The sequence below is a fragment of the Mchenga conophoros genome, linkage group LG10 (genome assembly GCF_057382185.1).
Source record: "Mchenga conophoros isolate Kocher_MC1m ecotype Shallow Benthic linkage group LG10, M_conophoros_male_GT1.1, whole genome shotgun sequence".
Taxonomy (NCBI): domain Eukaryota; kingdom Metazoa; phylum Chordata; class Actinopteri; order Cichliformes; family Cichlidae; genus Mchenga; species Mchenga conophoros.
This window is the reverse complement of record NC_140535.1, coordinates 18,010,133-18,031,399: the sequence shown is the minus strand read 5'-3', so window position 1 is coordinate 18,031,399 and position 21,267 is coordinate 18,010,133. Positions and strand designations below refer to the sequence as shown.

Genomic DNA, 21,267 nt, shown 5'->3' with positions numbered 1-21,267 from the left:
GAATGGAACAAAAGGCAGCAACATCCGAAGACAAGCTTTGGATATTTAAGCAGTCTTCTATTCCTGAAGAATACAAGAGGTCAGGCTATGTTGAAGAATAAAGGTGTCTGTACCAAATATTAACTTCCAAGCTTATTAGTACAAACTCTGTTTTTGCCAATGACTCAATATTTACATGCAAGTTTGCACACATCTCATCGAACCTATTCCTATTTTTCCCAGTAAAATATAAAGAACTGAAGGATGGCTCAAGACTTTTGCACAGTGTTGCAGATACACAAGTTTCCTTTTGTGTCGATATAATTTACATTTCTTATTTCCTACACATTTATTAAAAATATACTTAAAGCTATCAAGACAATAGTTATTAAAAGTAGTACATAATCAAAACCTGGTAAACTGAAAATGCAAAATAAGAAACATGCATTGTAATAATAAGTGTCACCTCAATCTACAGATTAAACCTTATTTTTTAGCAAAAGTATTTATTAAAACAGCAAACTGACTGAGCCAGCAGGAAAAAAAGATGTTTTGGCAGGATTCAGACCAGCAGTTCATACAGTTTTAAGGCACAGTGGTGTGAACACTTCATTTCTAATCTTAACGTAGTTTTAATTAAACATATAAATTACCAAAACTGATAGAAAAACACTGTTTCCATGTACCTATTTGACACATTTAATCTAAAGGTGGCATCCTCAAAAAAGGAGCTGATAATGGCGATTAGTAGAAACGATCAGACATTAGTCAAATATTACCATCTAGTGTATGATAAGATGGTTAATAAAGCATAACATGGTTACATACAGTATACATATTGTTCATATCCTGCCACAGTAGTCAGTGATAAGAGTCACAGTTACATGATAAATATATTATATCTTTAATCAGCAGCACAAAGCAGAACTTTATGCACTGGAGATCAGCAAAGTACAAGTAAAATCCATGTTTCAGTGATGTGGTGACATGATCAGGAACATCACATGTACGTGATGTAGTTTTCAGGTACCAGGCCTGTTCTGCCATTGTATGTTGCTTGAAGCCATCCTGGTTCCACTGACGGGCACACTGCAGACACAAACAGATCAGTTAAACTCAGCAAGTCGAGACAAAGACCCTCGTAAACCACTCACATTTCATATGATGACTTACACAGACACCCATAACCTTGCTCTCTACAACCTACAACTCAAGCTGAAGAACTGCTGTTATGTTAGGATGGCACAAACTTTACAAGATCCAGTGACCCTCATGCTAAATTTTAGTCCAGATCATGACGTTTCTAATGAACCTTTCAACAATGAACAATGAGTAATGCTTTTTAATACTCACAAAACAGCAAAGATATGTAATTAAAGTTCAATGAGCTACAATGCTGTAATGTAGGTCAATTGTCTGAGCTAGTTTTATGAATGAACAAAACACAGCTTAAAACACCCCTGAACACCTGATACTGAGATTCAGTCTGTGTAGAGATGAGCAAGAACAAACGAACAAGTCCAACAGAAGCTTCAGGTAGAAGCAGTGATGTTAGCTCGCCAATGGAACAGGAGCCTTTAAGAGGCAAGTTTAGTAATACGTAAGTGTTCCTAGCCGCTATGCAGAGCTTTGTAGCTGTACATGTTAAAGCTGCCTGCTGCCATTTGATGGCAGTATAAAGAAGCTTGAGGCTAATGTTGTTCAGGCTTTTTTAAATAACGTGCAAGTCTTTCAACCAGTCTTCTTGTACCTGTCAAACATAACTGCTTAGCTTTTGACCTAAACACAGCTTTATCAACCTGTTGGTTGGATTCCCATAATCCACAGGTGTCGAACTCCAGGCCTCAAGGGCCGGTGTCCTGCAGGTTTTAGATGTTTCCTTGATCCAACACAGCTGATTTAAATGGCTAAATTACCTCCTCAATGTGTCCTGAAGTTCTCCAGAAGCCTGGTGATGAACTGATCACTTGATTCAGGTGTGTTGACCTAGGGTGATATCTAAAACCTGCAGGACACCGGCCCTCGAGGCCTGGAGTTCGACACCCCTGCCATAATCCTTCTCTATGTGTAGGTGAAGAGACACATAAATGAACCTTAAACTAGGCCTTACCCAGTCTCACCTAACTGATTTGTTGCATGAAATGACATCACAGTGTATGCACACTCGAGAAAACACAAAAACATCTCAATACCAGCTGGCCCGTGGAGCAGATGCCACATGTTATCCAGGTACCGATATCATTGTTATACTAGTAGTAAACAGAGCCAGTGCTCCCTCAGCGGATTTAATCTTACCATTTGAGAACAGCGCCCCCTGTGGAAAACTGAGTTCATGGCTGTGTTCTGCTTCACAGGAGTAAAGAGCTTTAGCGTCCCTAAGAAAACAAAAAATAATTTAAAGTCAAAGTCAGTAAAGGGGAGTTTTTGTGTGCAAAGATGTGGCAGCTTAAAAAGTAGAGAAACCTCAAAGTTAATATACCTTCCAGTGGAACACACGTCTAACGCTGAGGAGAATATTGAACTTTCGCGCTGCGGCAGTCTCGCTGATAATCTGTCACACACAAACACAAAACTATCATCTGCGGTACGTAACTTGAAAAACATTTCCTGAGATAATTTCCATCTTTAATTGAGGGTCAATAAGTGACCAGGTCTGGGTTGAGAGCACCATCTAATAACAAGCAGCTAAACTGTCATTTTAATAATTTTAATAAATGATTCAGGCTGTTCCTCAGCCCAGACAAGAAAGAAAATACTCTAAGAAACTTTAATTTAAAGCCAACAAGCGCAATCCACAGCATTGATTGTTACTTTGAAATATTCTTTAACCTTCCTGCCTTCTTGGGACCTTTTTGTGCCACTGCTATGTGTTAAATGGCTGCCATTTCCACTGTGTTCAGTGGAATATAACCAAACTTGCCACAGGATAGTTTTTACCTGTCAATGTTAATATTCCAGTGTGAATTCCTTAAATCAGCCTAAAATGGCTGAGCAGCAGAAATCCCCACACCCATCACCCTGGGGACCATTTTCTGCCCATTGACTTCCATTATAAACGCTATTTTTCAACCCCAAATTATCATCATATGATTTTATTTTTTCTTCTTTTCTTGGATGTCAATGAAGACTCAGGGCCTTGAAGTTTTAATTTTTAAATTGCAAAAAAAATGCAAAAAAAATAATGGCAGGTCAAAATGTATGTTGGTGCCAATCTTTGGTCCATCTAAAGGCCTACTTATAATGACAATCACATATTACTTCAACTGGTTTTTTGTGGAAATATTTAGTTTCGTTTTTTGGTTTTTGGGGCTTATAACACAGGGCGCTCATGTAATAACACTGGGATTTGAAGGGTTAAAACAACGAAAATATAATTAAAACTTTACATGAATATTTCAGGGAGAAGTAGTTTTACAAGGTTGGCTAATTTAAAGTGGAATAAAATATGGATATATGGTCTTTTTATGGCGTGGCTGAGAATGGTCCCTAGGGTGATGGGTGTGAGTTTTTTAAAGGATGGCAGGAGGGTTAAGCCAGCAGCTGTTTCTTCAGTCAGCCATGCAGCCTGATTTTCTCCTGAGCTTTTGGTTCAAAGGTAAAACTGTGCGGTTAGACCACCTTGATATTAAATCATTTTACAGGCACTCACAGTGATCCAGGTCTCTGATAACCATTGCTGGACACAGAGTGTTTCGAGGTCAGATCAGAGCCACAGCGGATGCGTGAACTTTTACGCATGTGCGTAGCCTCCTGTGGGTCCAGCGACATGAGACTCTGCACCGATCCGTGACAGCTTTTGTAATCTGCGACAAGCCACACAAGAAATCAGAAGCAAACAAGGGACTCGTATTTATAGTTTATCTTTAAACTACAGCTTCGATTTTGCATTTCTGCAAAAGGCTGAGCAGGTGAACAGAGTTACGCACCCTCAGAGATGTGTAGGGAGGTGAGAGAGGAAGACGTGGAAAGCCGGTAGGGAAACAGTGAAGAGGAGGAGGACGATGAGGAGGAGGCAGTTCTGTAAGCAGTTCTAAGCTGCCGAGGAGAGGTAGAATCGGACACTTTGGTGTCTGTGACAGTGACACTGGGTGCATTTCTTCCATCCACCGAATGGGTGCTTTTCAGAGAGGAGACAGACGCCACCCTCTGAACTGGTCCAGCCTCCCTGAGCGAGGAGGCGCGCTCTACTGACGAGTTCTGGGCGGAGGAGGTGGATGTGGAGGCTCTGGAGGGAGATCTTGACTCTTTCCCAGAAGCCAAGGAGTCAACGGAGTTCCTTTTGATAGACTTCTCCACAGCAGAAAGTAAAGAGGATGTGGAGGAGGAGACAGAGGACGTCTGCTGAGTTGGAGTGAGCTGAGTGGATGTCCAGGATGCAGAAGGCAGGAGGTGGGGGGAGGAGGCACTGTCTGTCGGGGGTTTCTGACCTTTACCGTTTTGTGGCAGTGAGCAAGAGGAAGCTGCAGCAGGAGAGGATTGTTTTGACGAGGGTGAGCTGGGCTCAGCAGCAGGAGAGGACGGAGGTGAGGTTTGAGACAATCCGTTCTTTTCAGAGGAGTGTGAGGACAGAGACTCCTGGCTGCCCATCGGAGTCGTGCTGGAGCTGCTACTGAATGTATCACCTAGAAGGAGAAATGGAAACAAACCCTTCAAATAAGACTTTCGAAATATTAATGCATTAGCCTGTCATCTCACTTTCTCACTGACTTATTCTAGTAATGCAGCTAAAACTCTTTGAAAAAAAAATTCTTGGTTCATGCTTTAATACCAGATTTACCAGTAAGAACGCTCAAAATGTTTTCGACATCAGCCATAATTTAATAATGTGTGTATTTATGTTATTCATATAGCACTTTTTAAATGAGATATTAAGTGGTTTATAATTTAAAGTGAGAGGAAACTGATGGTCACCCACTTATCAATGACACTACTCCTCCACCCCTGAAAAAGAGCAATAAATTGCACTGTACATTTTAAGAAATAAACTGCAAATATGACACAAACTAAAACTCATATATGCAATTAATATTTACTGTTTGTTTTTATCTCATCAGAAGTTTAAATAAACACTCCTTTTTTGTTTAAAAAAAGCACAATTTTCTGGCAATTATTTCATTTGGACTTTAAAGGTTACATTTAATTCTGTGGAGATATTTTGGCATTAATGAGATGCAGTTTTTAGGAGAATGGGTGTCAACTTACAGATACGGTCTTTTAAAAACAAAATAATTTGCAAACACTGCAAACAGCTGATTGGATCCATCAAAAGGAGAGGCATTCTTCTATTATCTTCTCTCGAAGCAGCAGAAAATGGATATGTAGTTGCTTCCATTTGTATTTGAGCAAAATGTTTGACTTCATGTGTTTAGATACTGAGACTCACTGTCATTGTCTGCCAGGCAGAGAGCAGGAGGGTAAAGGCGGGCTCGTCTCTTTCCAGATGACAGACAGATGGCCTTGCTCCTGCGGGGAGTCGACCGAGAGGATGGAGCCTGAGGCAACGGCACTGACAGGTCTGGGGCCTCACTGAAGATCTAAGTGCAGAGTATACACTTACATTAAGTGTGTGTGTGTGTTTGTGTGTGTGTGTGCATTAAAGCGTTGGTGTACGTCTCTGTAAGCGCACCTTGTCATGGTTTTCAATAATAATCTCCACCACAATGTTCTGAAACTTGATGTTCATCATAGCAGCCACTGTCTCCTCCTGGGACCTCATCAAAGTGGGACCGAAGATCATTCCCAGGTTGGACACAGTCATCATATTTTCGTTGCTGTGAGAGGACACCCTGCACACACACAGACACGCAAACAGTGGGCAGTTTTATTTATGGCAAACAAACAGAAAAAATATCAAACAAAGCATTATGAAATCAAAATGTGCATACTTAAGGAGATGGTTGGTTAAGAGGTCCAACATTGTTCTGTTTTTTTCTGGTAACTTGTGTACAAGAGCATGAATGGCTCTCACTCTGTGGTTCAGCTCATCATATCCTTTAAACAAGCACAGGGTACACAGGGAGGGATGTGATTTGCTTCTGTTTACATCACATACAATACGTGAAGTGTCAGTTTCAATCTAAATACTTCTAAAATGTTGTCTCTCAGGCTGTACTCTGTAATATAAAGAGGCGGTAAGATTTTACTTGCAGCCCTGATGAAGTCTTTATGCAGCCTGTAAGTCAGCAGTGGTTCTGCCAGGCACCTGCACACACAGAATGATAGAAATGAGAAATGTATAATTCATGAGGTGCATAACTAATAAAAAGGAGCTTTTTGCTACCTGAAGTAATCCTTGAGGCCACTAGTTATGGTCTTGGTGTCCCAGGCATCTGCCTCCAGCTGCATGTCAGAGGCAGCTGTAGAAGCTGTGAATAACAGACTTTTAAATATACCTGATAATCTTTGGAGTGGAATAAATCTTCCCTATGCACAGGAATAACAGGGCGTATCTCACCAAACACACTCGTCATCAACCGCTGGACCTTAGAATTCACTCCTCCTGTCCTGTAGAGTCCAAGAGTTGTAATGCCTGCAGGTTTTAACATATATTTCACAATAAGCTCTCAAAAGAATTCAATTTTTCCCACATGAACATTTTAAGGATGAGGAATACCTCTCGCTTCAACCAGCTCGATACACTTCTTAACAAATTTGAAGCCTGCCTCATTTAGAAATGCTGTAAATCACAAACACAAGATCAAGTAAATCTCTGAGGCACTCCGACACACATGCTCTAAGATGGTAATAAACAGAGAATTGAATACAAAGCTTTTCAGCACTTACTCTCTTCTTTTTTACTGAGCAATGATGGCAGAGTGTATATCTGAACAAAGAAGGACAAAAGGTTATTTAGTGCAAGAGCAAGAATATGAGTATAATAATATATCTAGGTGAGCTATCCTTGAAACCCCTTCCATTGGTAAGTTATTAATAGTGGATATTTTCATACAGGCTCCTTCCCATCCATTGCCTCCATCCACAGCCGTCTGTTGGCCTCTGAAAGCGCCTGCAGGGTGATCACACCCTGTCTGCAGTGAAAGGGAGGTTATTTTAGCTAAGAAAACTCCGGCAGCAAAATCTCTGTTTATTCAGTTCACAAATAATCTCTTGGTTTTGTTTTCATCTCACCTCTCCACCACCTCGATGTCGAAGCAGAAGCGTTTGTCTATTGAATCGGTCTTCCTTCGAACGCACGAGCGCAGCCTAAACATCTCTGGTGTATTGTGCACCACGCCGTTCTGTTAACAAGGAAATGTGCTTTCAGTATGTGCTATTATAGCCTAATAATGCATCTGACAAAGTTTGAGCTTTTGGTACAGTCAATAAATATTACTGCTCAATCCTTTTAGTACCATATTTGTGCTTTTGCAAGTCCTACTTTTCAGTCTTTGCCAAAATACTACAAATAAGTAGCTTTCACAGCTTCATGTTTTTGTAAATGTTTTAGTAACAAATTATTTTAGTTTTATTACACAGATTTCAAATTATTGAGTTCCCTGCTTGTTTTATTTGGTTTTAATTATTTGGCTCCTTTAATTTTTTAACATTCTTTTTGGCTGTATTTATTCATCTTAAGCTATTTTAGTACACACTTATTTTTAATTTTTGTCTGTTATAACAAAGGCATTTCCTAACTTTTGGGATAAATAAAGTATATCTTATCTTGGTGTGTGCAGGAGGAAGGATGTTTTCAAAGCAGTGCTGGTGGACATTCAAGTAAAGAGCTGTGATGCCTAAACCTTATATGTCAGAGCTGAGCTGTCAGAAATCACAGACCACACCGAAGTAGTTTCAAAATTGGAAAGTGAGCCCAGTGCAGAAGCGTCTGATGACCATGTTTGGTAGTAAATGGGCTAAAACGTGTAAAAACACGGTGTGGGTTTCCTCACCTGTCTGCTGGCTGGTCTGATCTCTGTGTTGCTCATGGTGAACATCTTGGAGCTCCTTTCATAAGTACAGTAGTATCTGGTCCACACACTTCCCAGTGGACCTACATAATAGATAGAATACACATTTTCATGGAGCTGAACGTGAATGTTTTCAGTTTGAATGTGAGTCTAGGATCTTCTAAGAATAAGGGAGAGGACAAAGTATAAGAGTTGCATGTCTTACGTTTCTCCTGTATATACAGATATCCCTCCATGGTAAAGCAGCTGGGCGCTTTGAAGTCCTCTTCTGCAGATCTGATCCTCTTCATCAACCTCTCAACCTCGGCGCGTGTACTTTCAAAGTTATTGCGAGCCTTAATAACAAACACATGCATAATTTGTACAGGAAACCACAATAGAATGAGACTTGCTTGATGGTCATTAAGTATACAAATCTTTAAACAATGTAGTCAGGAAATGGTTTCTTCATCTAGTCTACATTACTACAAGAGTTTCTTTGTTAATCTGAGCTCATTTTCTCTTATATATTATTCAAAGCAGTGGACTGACTTTATATTTGCATTTAAAAAAAATCCAGCTTTAAAAAATAAAAAAGACACACAGGTTTTCACCTGATAGAGAAGTAGCAGTAGATATAATTTAAAAGACCTTACAAACAAACTTAAAAGTCTAAAAAAGTTTACGGGGCCCAGTACATTTTTGCAGTCTGGAAATAATTGATTAAAGAGAGCCTATTTAGATCACTTTCACTTTCATAATAGTTATATAGTGCCAGATGGATCTAAACCTTGTCTGTAATATAATTTAATTAATGCCTAAAATGTAAATAAATCAGACAAAACACATCATAAACAAGTAAGCATTAAAGGCTCCAGATGTTATTCAAAACATATGCAGTTAACAATCACTTACATTTTGCAGATTAAACTGAAGCTGCTGCTTATAGGGTTCAAACTCAGAGGCCAACTCGTATCCCTCATGGTAAAATGTAAACAACCCCTGAAGGAAGGCTAAAAGCTGGAGAGTAGAGGCACAGGAAAATGTTAGCTGGGGGCTTGGGAGTGAAGAGTATAATGAGAGGATTACAAAAGAATGATTGTCAGTCATCGGCTCAATCAATCCAAAATAACTTCAGCTGGAGAAAACCTCTCTATCTCTGTCTGTTGTTTGGTTTGCTGCCCTTGTTTACCTTACAACAAAGAGTTTCCTTTTCTGTCTGCCAGAAAAATCTCAGTGCAGGAAGTGCTGTTACAGCAACAGGAAGTGGGCTCTACTGATATGTATCATTAAACATGTTTATCACTAGGCAAACACTCCGTGTAATGTATACTTTTCAGAAAACGACTTTCTTTTTACTTTAAAACTGAAATTTTATAACTTGATGTTTATGACACAGAAGAGACTCATTACTTAATATTTTCCTGTGATGTCGCACTGGTGACTAGGTTTTCCCTCTACTGATCAGAGCAAAAAGTAAAGTGTGAACTGGCAACTCGACACAGGAAGCAAATACCTGATAATGATTTCATCGTGTTTCGTGTTACGAAAAGTGAAATTTCTATGGCACTTGTGTTATGTGAACTCACCGGCTCTACAAATTCAAACTTCTTTCTCTCCTGCACTTCTTGGATCTTGAAGACATACTGGAGAGACGCATCATAAAAAATCTGCCTGTCTTTACTCATCTGTGAGTCAGCCTGCAACAGATACAGCAGAAACACCACACAGTGTTTAGTGTATTTAATGTTTACGCTTTATTTATATGTAACAACTTATGTAGAGTTTTACCTCTTGCAGCTGGGACTCCTTCTTTTTGGAAGACAGACTGAGGTGTTTCTCCAGGACAGAGTAGTACCGTTCTGTTTCTTTGTCAAATTGCTTCTTTTCCTCCTGAAAAGAGTGAGGGATCCACAGACTTAAATAAATAAATAAATAAATACATTTAAATCTGCCAATAAAATGCATACAGTTTACATTTTAGGTAACACAAATGTGTCACACATGGACTTTTACATCTCTGTTAGCAGGGCTGAAAGTCTTAACATAACACATAACAGATGTGCCGTGGCCAGTGACGAAACAAGCATAAGTTACAGTATTTTATTCTTTTAATGTTTTTTTTCACTTAAACCATAAACTACTATTTTAATTGTATTAATTTTAATTGTAATTGTATAATTGTATAAAGTTAACAAGAAAATTATCTTGGTCATTTTGAGGTTTAGACTGTTTGCTAGATATCCAGATCGGCAGCACAAGGATGCTGGAGCCTATTCCCACTGACACTGCATGAAAAGCAAGCACATGCACTGCATAAGTACTGCACAAATACACCGCTTTTGACTGAATTCAGAAATGCCATAAAGCTGATACACAGCATACAAAATGGAAACAAGAATAATGCAAAATTATTTTTTTGCAAGTAATTAAAATATAGTTTTTTTTATAAATGTAATTTCCAATGTAATTTGTGACTTTTTGCTGTAAAATGTAAATAAAGAATGTCTGTTCAGTTGTTCAAATTGAGGAACTGAACAGACTTAAGTGTTGTTCAGACTTAAGTGGGTTTTATACTTTCCACATCTGCGAATCTTCTTGGGTGTCTGTGAATTTCAATTACAATGCACCAACTACATATGCGCGTAGGCAGTGCAGTTTAAAGAAGTATAACTGGAATGATTACTCAGTCGTTGGGTCTCCAGTGGTCCGTGTATAATCGAGGCTTTAAAATATCTCATCATCTACATCTCTCCATGCTACCCTGTCGCACCTGGAGCACCAGGGGAGCTACACACGCCTCCTCTTTATTGACTTTAGCTCTGCCTTTAACACCATCCTTCCTCACAGCTGGTGTGCAAGCTGTTAACCCTAGGAGTCCCATATTCCACCTGTCTATGGATTAAGGACTTTCTGACAAACCGTACACAAAGGGTTACGGTGGGCCCCCACATCTCCTTTTTTTAAAAATCAGTCTTTTGTAATTATATTTAAACTTTTTCTCTTGACACCACAGGCTAAAACTTTATCATACAAAGTAGAAGCTATATATGAACATATTCCAGAAACACCACCATCTTCTCTGGGCTAACGCTTATTTGAAATGGACTGAGGCAAAGCAGAAAACTGCTCTGTGGTCAGACTAAAGCGGAGACACACCTTTATCTGGTTTGTTATCAGTGCTCAGCTCAAAAGTTTGAATCTCCTGGGGTGCGTCAGTGCCTGTGAAATTAACAGCTTACACATCTTAAAAGGGGCCGTCAATGCTGAAGGTTTTACAGCAACTTGTGCTCCCAGATTGTCTTTTCAGTGAAGGCCTTGGATATTTCAGCAAGACAATGCCAACTACTCAACCAGTATGGCTTCACAGTAGAAAAGTCTTGCAGTCCAGACCTTTCAGCAGCTGAAAACATTTGGACATTATGAAATAAAAAAATATGGGGCTGTTGAGCAGCTTTAACTGGTTATATTTGCAAATCACTGCGTTCCATTTTTTGTTTCAATTTCTCACATCGTCCTAACTTCTTATGTAATTTGTTTTATTCTACAGATAAAAGTTAGGCAGTCACTAAAGTTTTGAGTTTATCCTGCTGGAACTGTGAGTTTCAGTAGCACATTTTTTGGAAGAGACACACTAAAAATAGTTACGATAACATCTCTTTTACAAAAACAGCTGTAGCTCTCAATGCCACACGTGTATCTCTATTCTCTGAGAAGTGACTACTGGCATTTCTCACGCAAACACCTGCAACATTTCAGGCTGAGGAGTTACTTCCAGTAATACAAAGAAGTGAGCTTTGATTTCATTTTCAGGACTAGTAATCGACCACGTGATGCTGCTATCTACATCCTTATTTTTCACTGAAAAAGAAAAGAGGAAACCAAAAAATAGATAAAACTGGATTATACAACTCGAGACAGCTGCTGAAACCAGACACCAAACTCATTTTTTGTTTACACTGTCTGAGTTCAACCATCCCTCTGTCTGTGACGTGCTCCTTTTCTTGCCCTCCCAGCGTCCGTTCCCATGACCTTGTTGCTGACACTGGACTGTGATCCATCATTTATCTCGACAAATTGGATTCTCTGATCGCTGACTAACAACCCGAGCGGGACCAGAAAGAAGCAGAGTGATCTGTCTGATCACCACCCAGAGTGCTGCATACCAAATGAAAGCAACATCCATGTTCATAATCTACTCAGCAGTGACCCTTCGACTATAAGAAGAGGAGGTATACCTTTACAGCTCCAATCTGTTCCTTCCGAAACTTCTCGAGTGGTGAGATCAAAACATCATCAGCATTTTGGATCTAAGAGATGAAAACAGAAAATGCAGTCAGCTCAGTGTGTCATATCGAGTAAATATCGAGACAAGCAACATAAATAAAGCAACAGCTCCCATGAGGGCTTTAGCGTCTCACTCAAAATAGCTTTTATCAACTGGTCAGCAGAGGCTTGCCTTTTATTATTCTGAGAGTTTTACCTTAAAACAGGAAAATTTAATTCAAAATATTTCAAATCAATATGCTAACAAGACAATCTATCGAAAACTTCACCAAATTGTTGTATAAAAGCAAATTTCTGGTTGAGATTTACTCTATTTACCTTGTCAATTGTAAACTATTTAAATGGAAATTATTGAGAACAGAGGTAGCAAGGTATGTATATTTGAGCAAAGCAAATGATCTGAATAATCAAACACCTTTTAATGCCTACACTTTACCTGCTGCTGACATAACAAAACAAAAACAAAGCTTAAGCTTCATCACCTTGAAGAGCTGTTCAAACATCACAGTAACACCCAGCACAAACATTTAGTTATGATTTCGTCATGCTTGGCACATACAGTACTCTGCCAAAGCCTCAAGCCATCTCACATTCCTTTATATTGTGCCAAAGCCAGACTTTCTGAAGGTCTTTTAAAGCTTTTCTTTTGACATCGGCTCCTTTTTCACACATTTGCTATCCAGTCTTTGTATCTGACCATTTGCAAAATGACAATTATCCCAAACAAACTGCATACCTGGATAGAAAACACACAATGAAACACTATTAGTCATGGATTGGCCTCCCCACAATAATGTTGAACCTGGACTTCAACATCAACAACAACAGTGTGAGATTAGAATGGAACAAAAGGCAGCCAACATCCAAAGGATAAAAAGAAAAAATCTGATTGTCCTTCGAGAAGCCTGTAGAATTGTTCCTGAAGACTACTTGAAGAAAGAAAGCTTGCCAAAGAGAGTTCAGGTCTTGTTGAAGAATAAAGTTGCTCGGTGGTGATATCCAATTTTGACTATAAGGTTTGTCAGAAATGCCCTTTTTTTTTTTTTGCTTTATACAATGTATTCCTGTTGTCCTAGAAAAAGATAAAGACATGAGGGGTGGCTCAAGACTTTTGCACATCACTCTATTTAAAAACACTAGACATAAAACTGTTTTTTTGCCAGTAGTCATTGAAATACTGCAAACCAAAGAGCTCTGATGCAAAGTATTTCACAAAATATTGGCCAACACTGGCCTGTTTCATCAGAAAAATTACAGTAAAACTGCTGTAACATTTCTGCTGGTTGAGTTGCTGCAGTATGTATGAGAAACTTGTGAGTGAGAGGCTGTGGTACAGAGGGGTTATCAGAACTGAGGACTCTGGTGTTTACATTAGGTCTCTGCCCTCTTTAGTCAGGAGTCTATATATTGCAAATGTCGGTCAAATCTTACTTTGTTCTGTCTCAGTTGATTTAAGCATCAGACTATAAATATACCCCCACTCCCACATCATGACTCCACTTTCACTTTGACTTTCGTGCTGCCCTAATACCCCAAAAGAGATCTGGTTTCTTATTACATTCAGCTGGATGAAAGTGAAATCTAAGAGACTGAAGTCCATTGTCAGGTCACAATAATGGTCTTTTCAGGTTGGACGGGTAGGTATTTCAGAGGAACTCATTTGCTGGAATTTCCCTTAAACATAATAATGATAATAATGATGTTGTTAGAAGGGTTGGAGTAGTGCCACATTAAGTGGAAAAGCATGCAATCGAAATGCGTGCACACACATACACACTCACAAAGAGAAATGGGCAGTCAAACACACACACACAGGACCCTTATATGGACTTTCCCAGGCACTGGGGCTGTGCTCACGCTCACAGGGGAATTGGCAGAATAGGTTCCACATGGTGCCTCTGTAACCAGACCGTGCTCACAACCACAAAGACACACACATGAGGTTGCATACTATGCACATACATTGCACATGCGCACAGGTTTGCCTTCACACAGACTGTGCCAGACTCGAGTCACCCTGAAACAAAGACCTCTGACTGATGGAGGTTCTCTGAGTCAAAGACATTTCCCAAATTGCCATGGTGCACAAAGTGCTGTCGGTAAAACGTATTCACTAAAAAAAGAAGAAGGTGTGAATCAGACTTGTGGGAACTGGACTGAAGTAGGAGCTCGAGGAAGTGACAGTGGCTAAGAATGAGTTCAGCTTTTAAACAGAAATCCTGTACATAGTAACTAATAGGGCTGCTCAATTAATCGAATTTTAATCACGATTACGATCTGGGCTTTCAACGATCCTTAAAAATGACTGAGCCGATTATTAGCCCCTCCCTCATTTATCCGCGACACCTTAAAGGCCGGTCCGTAAAAAGTATTGTCGGGCATAAACTGGTCCGTGGCGCAAAAAAGGTTGGAGACCGCTGATTAAGAGGACCCGAGGGAAGCTCGGAAAGCTAAGCAGAAGTTATTTGGAGAGGAGAGTGACTGCCGTTGGTTGAAAAGAGAGGTTAAAAAAAACTTCAGTGGTGTTGCACACTATTTTATATTATTTTTTAAAGTCATTGTTAACCCTTTAAATCCGGTCAGAGCAGCACGCTCCGTTTTGTGTAACGATTTTTAAATCCCTGTAGAACCTGAACCGTGTAAGCTAGCGCAATAATTTGTTTTGTATATGAAACCGGAGGAGTTGTACTTACATCTTATGCCATCAGCTTGTCCTCGGTCACGGTTTCCTTCCACATATAGCTTTGCAAAAATTGCATAAAAAGCGCTTGCAGGAACAAAAACATAATATTCCAGAAACATGCTTTGCCGATCCGATCAGCTGTTAGTAACACTTCCCACAGTGAAACAGACATCAGCGCGAACTATCGCATGTCCGCCATTTCCTGGCCGAAACCGGAAGTGACGTCATTTTCGCGGAAATGTAGTTTTTTACTTGTAGGCCTTAAAAACCTATACTGGTCATGTTTGACTTTTCTGAATAGTTTCTGAGATGCTTAGAACTCAAATTGCACTGCTGGAAATAGTTTATTTTGATGCACCTGCTGTTTTCTTTGCAAATTTGCATCATAGGATTGTTTTTTTGTTTTTTCTGCAGTGTATATAAAAATTGGTGTATCTCAAAAATAAAACTATGAAGACACTCAAAATAAATTTCCTGTTGTTGTAAACTATTTTTTGCAACTTTTTTGTATTTAAAGTTTTAAGGGATAAACCTCTTAAATTTCTCCAAGTAGAAATATATGTAAAAAAAACAAAACAAAAACGATTTTCAATTTTTTTGTAGTTTATTGCACTTTTTTGCAATTAATGTAGTTACTATGGACTTAATGCATACATATTATTAAAATATGGGCCATATCAGTTGTATAGCAACTTGAAATGCTCCCACAAATGGCACTACAACATGTAAAAAAATAATATAAGCTCTGGCGGACTTAGTTCTATGGTAGGTCTTAAAGGGTTAAATAAATATCGTCAAATAATCGAGATCTCAATTTCAGTGAAAATAATCGTGATTATCATTTTTGCCATAATCGAGCAGCCCTAGTAACTAATGACTTAAATCTTAATCAGTAATGGTGAATAAACATGTTTTTTTTGGTCCACTTGGGCTGGTGAAAAAGTTGTGAACACATTTACAGTCACATATTGGGTTGATCATTAGCATTCATTTGAAATTGCTTTCTAGCCTCCTGGTGATCCTATTTTTAATATTTACTCCTTTTTTGGTCAGTGTATAGTAGTTAGTAAGGTAATGTACAGTGAGATGGTTTCAGCTCGGCCAAAATGACACTGAGAAAGAACTGAGAGGGAACCAAAACAGGCTAGTTTCAGTTCTCTCGTGATAAAGTTCTGCAGACCTGAAGGAAGCCTCAGATTCAAGTGGTATTTTTTCCCTTTCATGCTGCCACAGTATTTTCAAATTCTTACTATTAAAAAAAAATTACAGGTGCTTAAAGATGGGATGCACTTGCTGCTTTCTGCTGCTCAACAGGAGACATAGAGTGCGAACACATTTCTGGTTGGTTTAGACTTTGGTGATAGCAGTTTGGTTAATTTTTTTAAGAGATGAGCATAGTCAGCCAGAGAAAGATGACAGGTATAAATATCTACAAGAACAAACATCCTACAGTTAGTTATCAATGTATCAAACTGCTACCAAGTCTGTATTTCTACGCACCCACACTCAAATACAATCACACATTTTCTTACCAGACGTTTTCTCTCCTCTTCCATGGTGCTTAAGAGCTGAGAGAACTCCTTTAAAGACTGGGCTGCAAAATAAATAACACATCCCACTGCTGTAAAAGGCTTTGCATATCTTAAATATTGTGCAAGCTTGTGTAAAAAGTGGCATTTCTGTCTCACCTATATTGACCTCATCATCAGTCTCTGCATCTCCAATGCATTCAAACTGAAACTCCTGCAGAGACTGTGAGAATCGCTGTACAGCAAGAGAAAGACCTGAGGAAGACAGGTAGAAGTTCATTACGTCAACTAAAGCATTGTTAACAGCTGGATTACGGGTAACATCTTTAACTTAGCCTGTTTAGCTTTTTGCACAAGTTGCCATCAGCGGCCACCTGAAATGCTCCCTTTGTTCTACAGGTTGCAGGGAAAAATCACTTATTCCATCCTGTAATAAACCATTAATATATTTTCCTACAAGTCTCTTCAAGTGTGATGTAAATGAAGTGCCACACCCTGCAACAATCTCCTGTGTGTTTACGTGTCCAAACAACACTCCAATAATAGAGTTTAATACCACAGTTTATTCTCTAAGGCACACAAAATACTTGGCTGCATTCTGTCATTAACACACCCTGAGATTGTTGTGCAGGGCAGCCGCTGAGAAAACATCTTAATCATACCACTCCACTGCAAACTGGTAATAAAACCATTAAACTGTCATTTATATTTCTATCAGTGTACACCAGATTACTGCAAAAACTTTGTTCAGGTTGAATGTATGAAAACAACAAAACAACCACTTCATTCTGCACTCGATTTGGTGTCCAGGACTGTTTATGTCCTAGACTGCATTCGTGCAGAAAAATGTGCTTAATGTGCTTATTCTGATGAGGGTTTGTTTGGTGTCAAATAACTTGCTTTTGACTGGTTTTCAGGTTATTTCACATCTGTGTGGTCACAGAGCAGTCAAACACCTTGTGTGTTTAAGGTGACCCCCTCGTGTTCCCTCAATCTTACAATTCAACACTGTTAGGCACACACTTTTTCCAAAGTATGGCTTTTTACTTAGAGGCTGCACCAAAAGACATCATTTCATCAAGGTTCTCCTGAAGTTAACATGTGGAAATCACCACAATAACACAAACATTGGAGACTTTTGTGAAGTATAAACACAATAAAATATACAACTACAATAAAGACTCGAAAACCCTTAATAACTGTGTAAAACTAGTGGTAGGTGATTCTCAAGAGGTTTTTTTTTTCAGCTCAAAATGAGATGTGCCATTTCATGGATGAACTAAAACCTAGATTATTATCAGAGAAATCATCCTCTGAACAGTTAACAACAGTTTTAAAGGCTGCTGGGATTTTTTTTTTTAAGAGAGAGAGGATGCATGAGAGTAAGACATCTAATGCGAAAAAGTACACATATTTACTTAGCAAGAGATTTGGAAAACATTCAAATAAAATATATCTCTCTTTCACTGATTTACTCTCAGCATTGGTAATATGTCCCACATTGTCCCTCACAAGCATACTTCTTGTCCTATATTTACTGTTTTTGAAGTCTGGTCATGCTTCTTTTAACAGAGGTTAAAACTCCAGCAACACTTGTGGTATTATTGCTTCACCCTGGTGAAAGCTGCAAGCTGAAATGTGGTGATCAAACAATAAAATTGAAGCTTCAGCCTCTTTAGACTTCATGTTCTTCTTCATCCAGTTCGGAAGTAGGTAAGGTTTTCTGACAAACCTCTGCCTTGTTTTGACCTTGTGTGTATACAGCTGGCAGCGGCAGGTGATGACCTCAGCCAACAGGTGAGCCAAAAACCCCACCCCCCCACCTTAATCAAACACTACAAACAACAAGGAGGTATATGCTGTTTGAAAGCTGTCATCAGGACAAGAATATGGCACCCAGTCAGTAACCCAGCCATGTGCCTTTATACTGTCAAATGAAGGTGTCAAAATTAATAAACACACAGTCATTAACGCGATCTTTGGGGGCTGACCTGTACTATGTAAGGTTATTTGATGGTGAATGCCATGAGACTGAGCAACCTTCTTTAAGACTTTCTTTGCATAGCATTTGCGTGTTCCAGTTATTTCCAACCATTTAATAAATACAAGGTATTCTGGGGCTGGCGTTTAAAAAAAATTGTATTCAGGAAAAACCCCAAATGTGATAATAATAAAGATTCATATGTGCAAAAATGTGAATATTTCCACTTTTCCTCTGTTTTAAAGAAATTGAGAGTTTAGTGCCTTTAGGTTTAGTACTAATACCCAAGCAAAACAAGCTAAATTAACATTCTTCTGCCACTTTTAAAAAAAATACCCACTGTTTATAGAAAAAAAAAATCAAAAACATCACTGATATAGTTAATGTGGACATGGTCTTTTTATATATTTTCAGTAATCTAGCCGAAATCAGGTAACACCCAATAGTAGCTTGGTGGGTGGAGGTTAGGCGGTGGTCCTGCTGTTTTGGGCCCTCAAGGCAGTTGTCAGCTGTTTGCTGCTTTCTGCTAGTTAAAACCTGTATGTAACAGCAGACTACAATATTGTAAAGGTGACCTACATCAACAAATTAAGGTGAACAAATATTATTAATTATTAACTCGCGCAATAGCTGCTGTGTATATCACAGACCTACACTGTGCATAACACTGTAACTACCTTCCAAACTGTCCTGCTCATACTACACACACAAATGAAAAATGAGACACTCAAGGTTCAAGTCCCTACAGTGGTTCTGTTTGGAATGATACCCAGAGGACTTCCCTTTGGATCAGGTTGCATAAATCACTGCAAACTGTAAAGCACATTCGCTCCCAAGAATCAGCTATTAATCAGCGCGTACTTACTTTTAAGGGCAGATATGAGCATGTTTCCATCTTTGATGAGGTCTTTTATGAACCTGTTGGTTCGCTCCAACTCTATTTCATGGCACTGCAGCCGCTCTCTGAAATCCGGGCTGTCCAGGAAAGAATCACTGAACTCCAGCGTCGGCAGACCCATCGCTAGATTAATACACGCCGCTAATTACGAGAGAACAACAGCACGACGCCTTCTCTGCCTCCTCGGCGAGACACCAAACGGTGTTTCAGTGTGCTCCGAGCAAATTTCTCAGAAATTTCCTCCAGCTACTCTTTTTCATGCCTTTCTTACTTTTTCCCAGCAGAACTTCCGGACACAAGAACACAACAGAGTCTCTGATAGAGAAGGCTTGGCTAAGCTATACAACGAGCTCCATGCAGCTTCTCTCCAGCCTTCTTACTGTCGCTACTTTCATATAAGGCGTCGCGCTGACTTCTTATTTACTTATTAGGTGAAGCAAAGCGGACGTACGGCCGTGCAGAGTAACTAACAGGGCTTAATGTTGGTCGCACCAAAGAAAGAAGTCGGCAAAGACTGGCTAACTTTGTCTACGGACGGATCCTAGTCTTGTTACTATGGGAACGGGAGACTCCTGCTGGCGCGTGCTGAAATTGGTGGAAAACTTGGCAAAGAATACAAATGGGCCGATAACTCTGTGATCCACAGGTTTTTAACAATATGAACACCAGCGGCAGCAACAACAACAATAATTTTAATAATAGAAAATACTCGAGCAAATTTTTAAATAAATTATTTTCCTATGAATAAATACTTAAATAACACAACAGCTCAAATTAAAGTCCTGAAAATCTGTTTCATTTCAGCGCTAATTGTCAGTATATTCCGGGTGAAGTGAAAGCGTTACAAGGAACTGAGTATGTCAGCTGATGTGTTAAAGGATTAAAAAGTACCCTGCCGTTTTTCCCTTTTTTTCTCTTTTTTTTAAACCCCGTTTTCCTCACAGACAACTAGAGACGCCTAGATGTACTGTACATCGATGAGCCACCTCATTAACTACATAACTACAGGGTAACTAACACTGATTGCCTGTTACAATGCAGTGTTCATCTGGGATACTTTGGGTGCTGGCACTGGGTGGTGTTTTGACACTTACCAACCCACCTGGACATTGTTGCAGACCAGTCATGCATCCCATCGCAGTTACACTCCCCAGTAACAGCAGCCTCTACAAGTGGATGAAAACCAGACCACAAAAACTGCTCAACAAAGGTATTAAGCTACTTTCCCCAACAAAACAAGCCCACTGAGAATCCAGAGCACACCTGATCTATGGAGGTCCCAGGCAGCCAACAGGACCTAGAAACCAATCCACTGTTAACATCCCAGTGGTAGACTCCAGGAGAACACGTCCTACTGTATTTCAGTACCCCCAATGCATGACAACTAATGTGACCAGATCCAAATAAACGTAGGACCAAATAAATGTGGGACAAAGTGCAGTGACTATAAGGGAGAATGACATGGACATGTTACTTGTACTGAGCAATGGGTTAAAAATGTGCTATATCTGACTCAAACACACACACAATATGTAAGCTAAAGCTTGAGAATCAACCACTCTGTATCGCCATATAACCCCAACAGACCACTTCAGTCTCAGAATGCTGGCTTACTCATGGTTCCTTGGGCATTTGAAAGTAGTAAGGGAGGCAGAGTCTTTGGCTTTCAAGCCTCTCTTCTATGGAACCAGCTCCCAGTTTGGATTCGGGAGATTTTGTTACCCTGCAATAGGTTTATGGTTCTGGGGGCTTTCCATGATACACAGAGTGTTTCTTCTTCACTCATCTTTTTTCGCTCTCCTTGTATTTGTACACTACTCTGCATCATTAAATATTAATACTTTCTGTCTCTCTCCCACAGCCTGTCTTTGTCCTGTCTCCCTCCAGTCATTCACACACACACACACAGGGTCAGTTCAAGTGGCTGCCCCTCCGTGAACTTGGTTCTGCTGGAGGTTTCTTCCTGTAAAAGGAGAGCTTTTCCTTCCCACTGTCGCCAAGTGCTAATTGTTGGGGTTTTCTAT

The 21,267-nt window shown here is 39.5% G+C and overlaps 1 protein-coding gene across 1 annotated transcript; it reads right to left on the bottom strand.

Moving 5' to 3' along the window:
* Nucleotides 1-309: 309 nt before the first annotated feature.
* On the bottom strand, nt 310-19,780 carry LOC146565702 (rho GTPase-activating protein 42-like). The gene is made up of 24 exons (XM_085289035.1): nt 19,211-19,780; nt 16,524-16,619; nt 16,368-16,429; nt 12,104-12,175; nt 9,657-9,758; nt 9,455-9,565; nt 8,781-8,885; nt 8,092-8,221; nt 7,869-7,969; nt 7,108-7,217; nt 6,929-7,007; nt 6,763-6,802; nt 6,593-6,655; nt 6,434-6,508; nt 6,260-6,344; nt 6,123-6,181; nt 5,865-5,970; nt 5,606-5,765; nt 5,363-5,513; nt 3,906-4,601; nt 3,629-3,782; nt 2,459-2,530; nt 2,275-2,354; nt 310-1,068 (listed from the first exon to the last, which is right to left on the bottom strand). The coding sequence occupies exons 1-24, from the start codon at nt 19,362-19,364 to the stop codon at nt 980-982; spliced, it is 2,952 nt and encodes a 983-aa protein (XP_085145161.1). The 5' UTR covers nt 19,365-19,780; the 3' UTR covers nt 310-979.
* Nucleotides 19,781-21,267: the final 1,487 nt, after the last annotated feature.

Bases quoted from the DNA above. Each gene is read 5' to 3' on its own strand.
- LOC146565702 (XM_085289035.1), bottom strand. From the start codon at position 19,364: ATGGGTCTGCCGACGCTGGAGTTCAGTGATTCTTTCCTGGACAGCCCG. The intron at 12,176-16,367 runs GTAAGAAAATGT...TTCATCTCTTAG, and splicing joins AAGAGGAGAGAAAACGTCTG to ATCCAAAATGCTGATGATGT. The intron at 7,218-7,868 runs GTGAGGAAACCC...CCTTGTTAACAG, and splicing joins TCAGACCAGCCAGCAGACAG to AACGGCGTGGTGCACAATAC.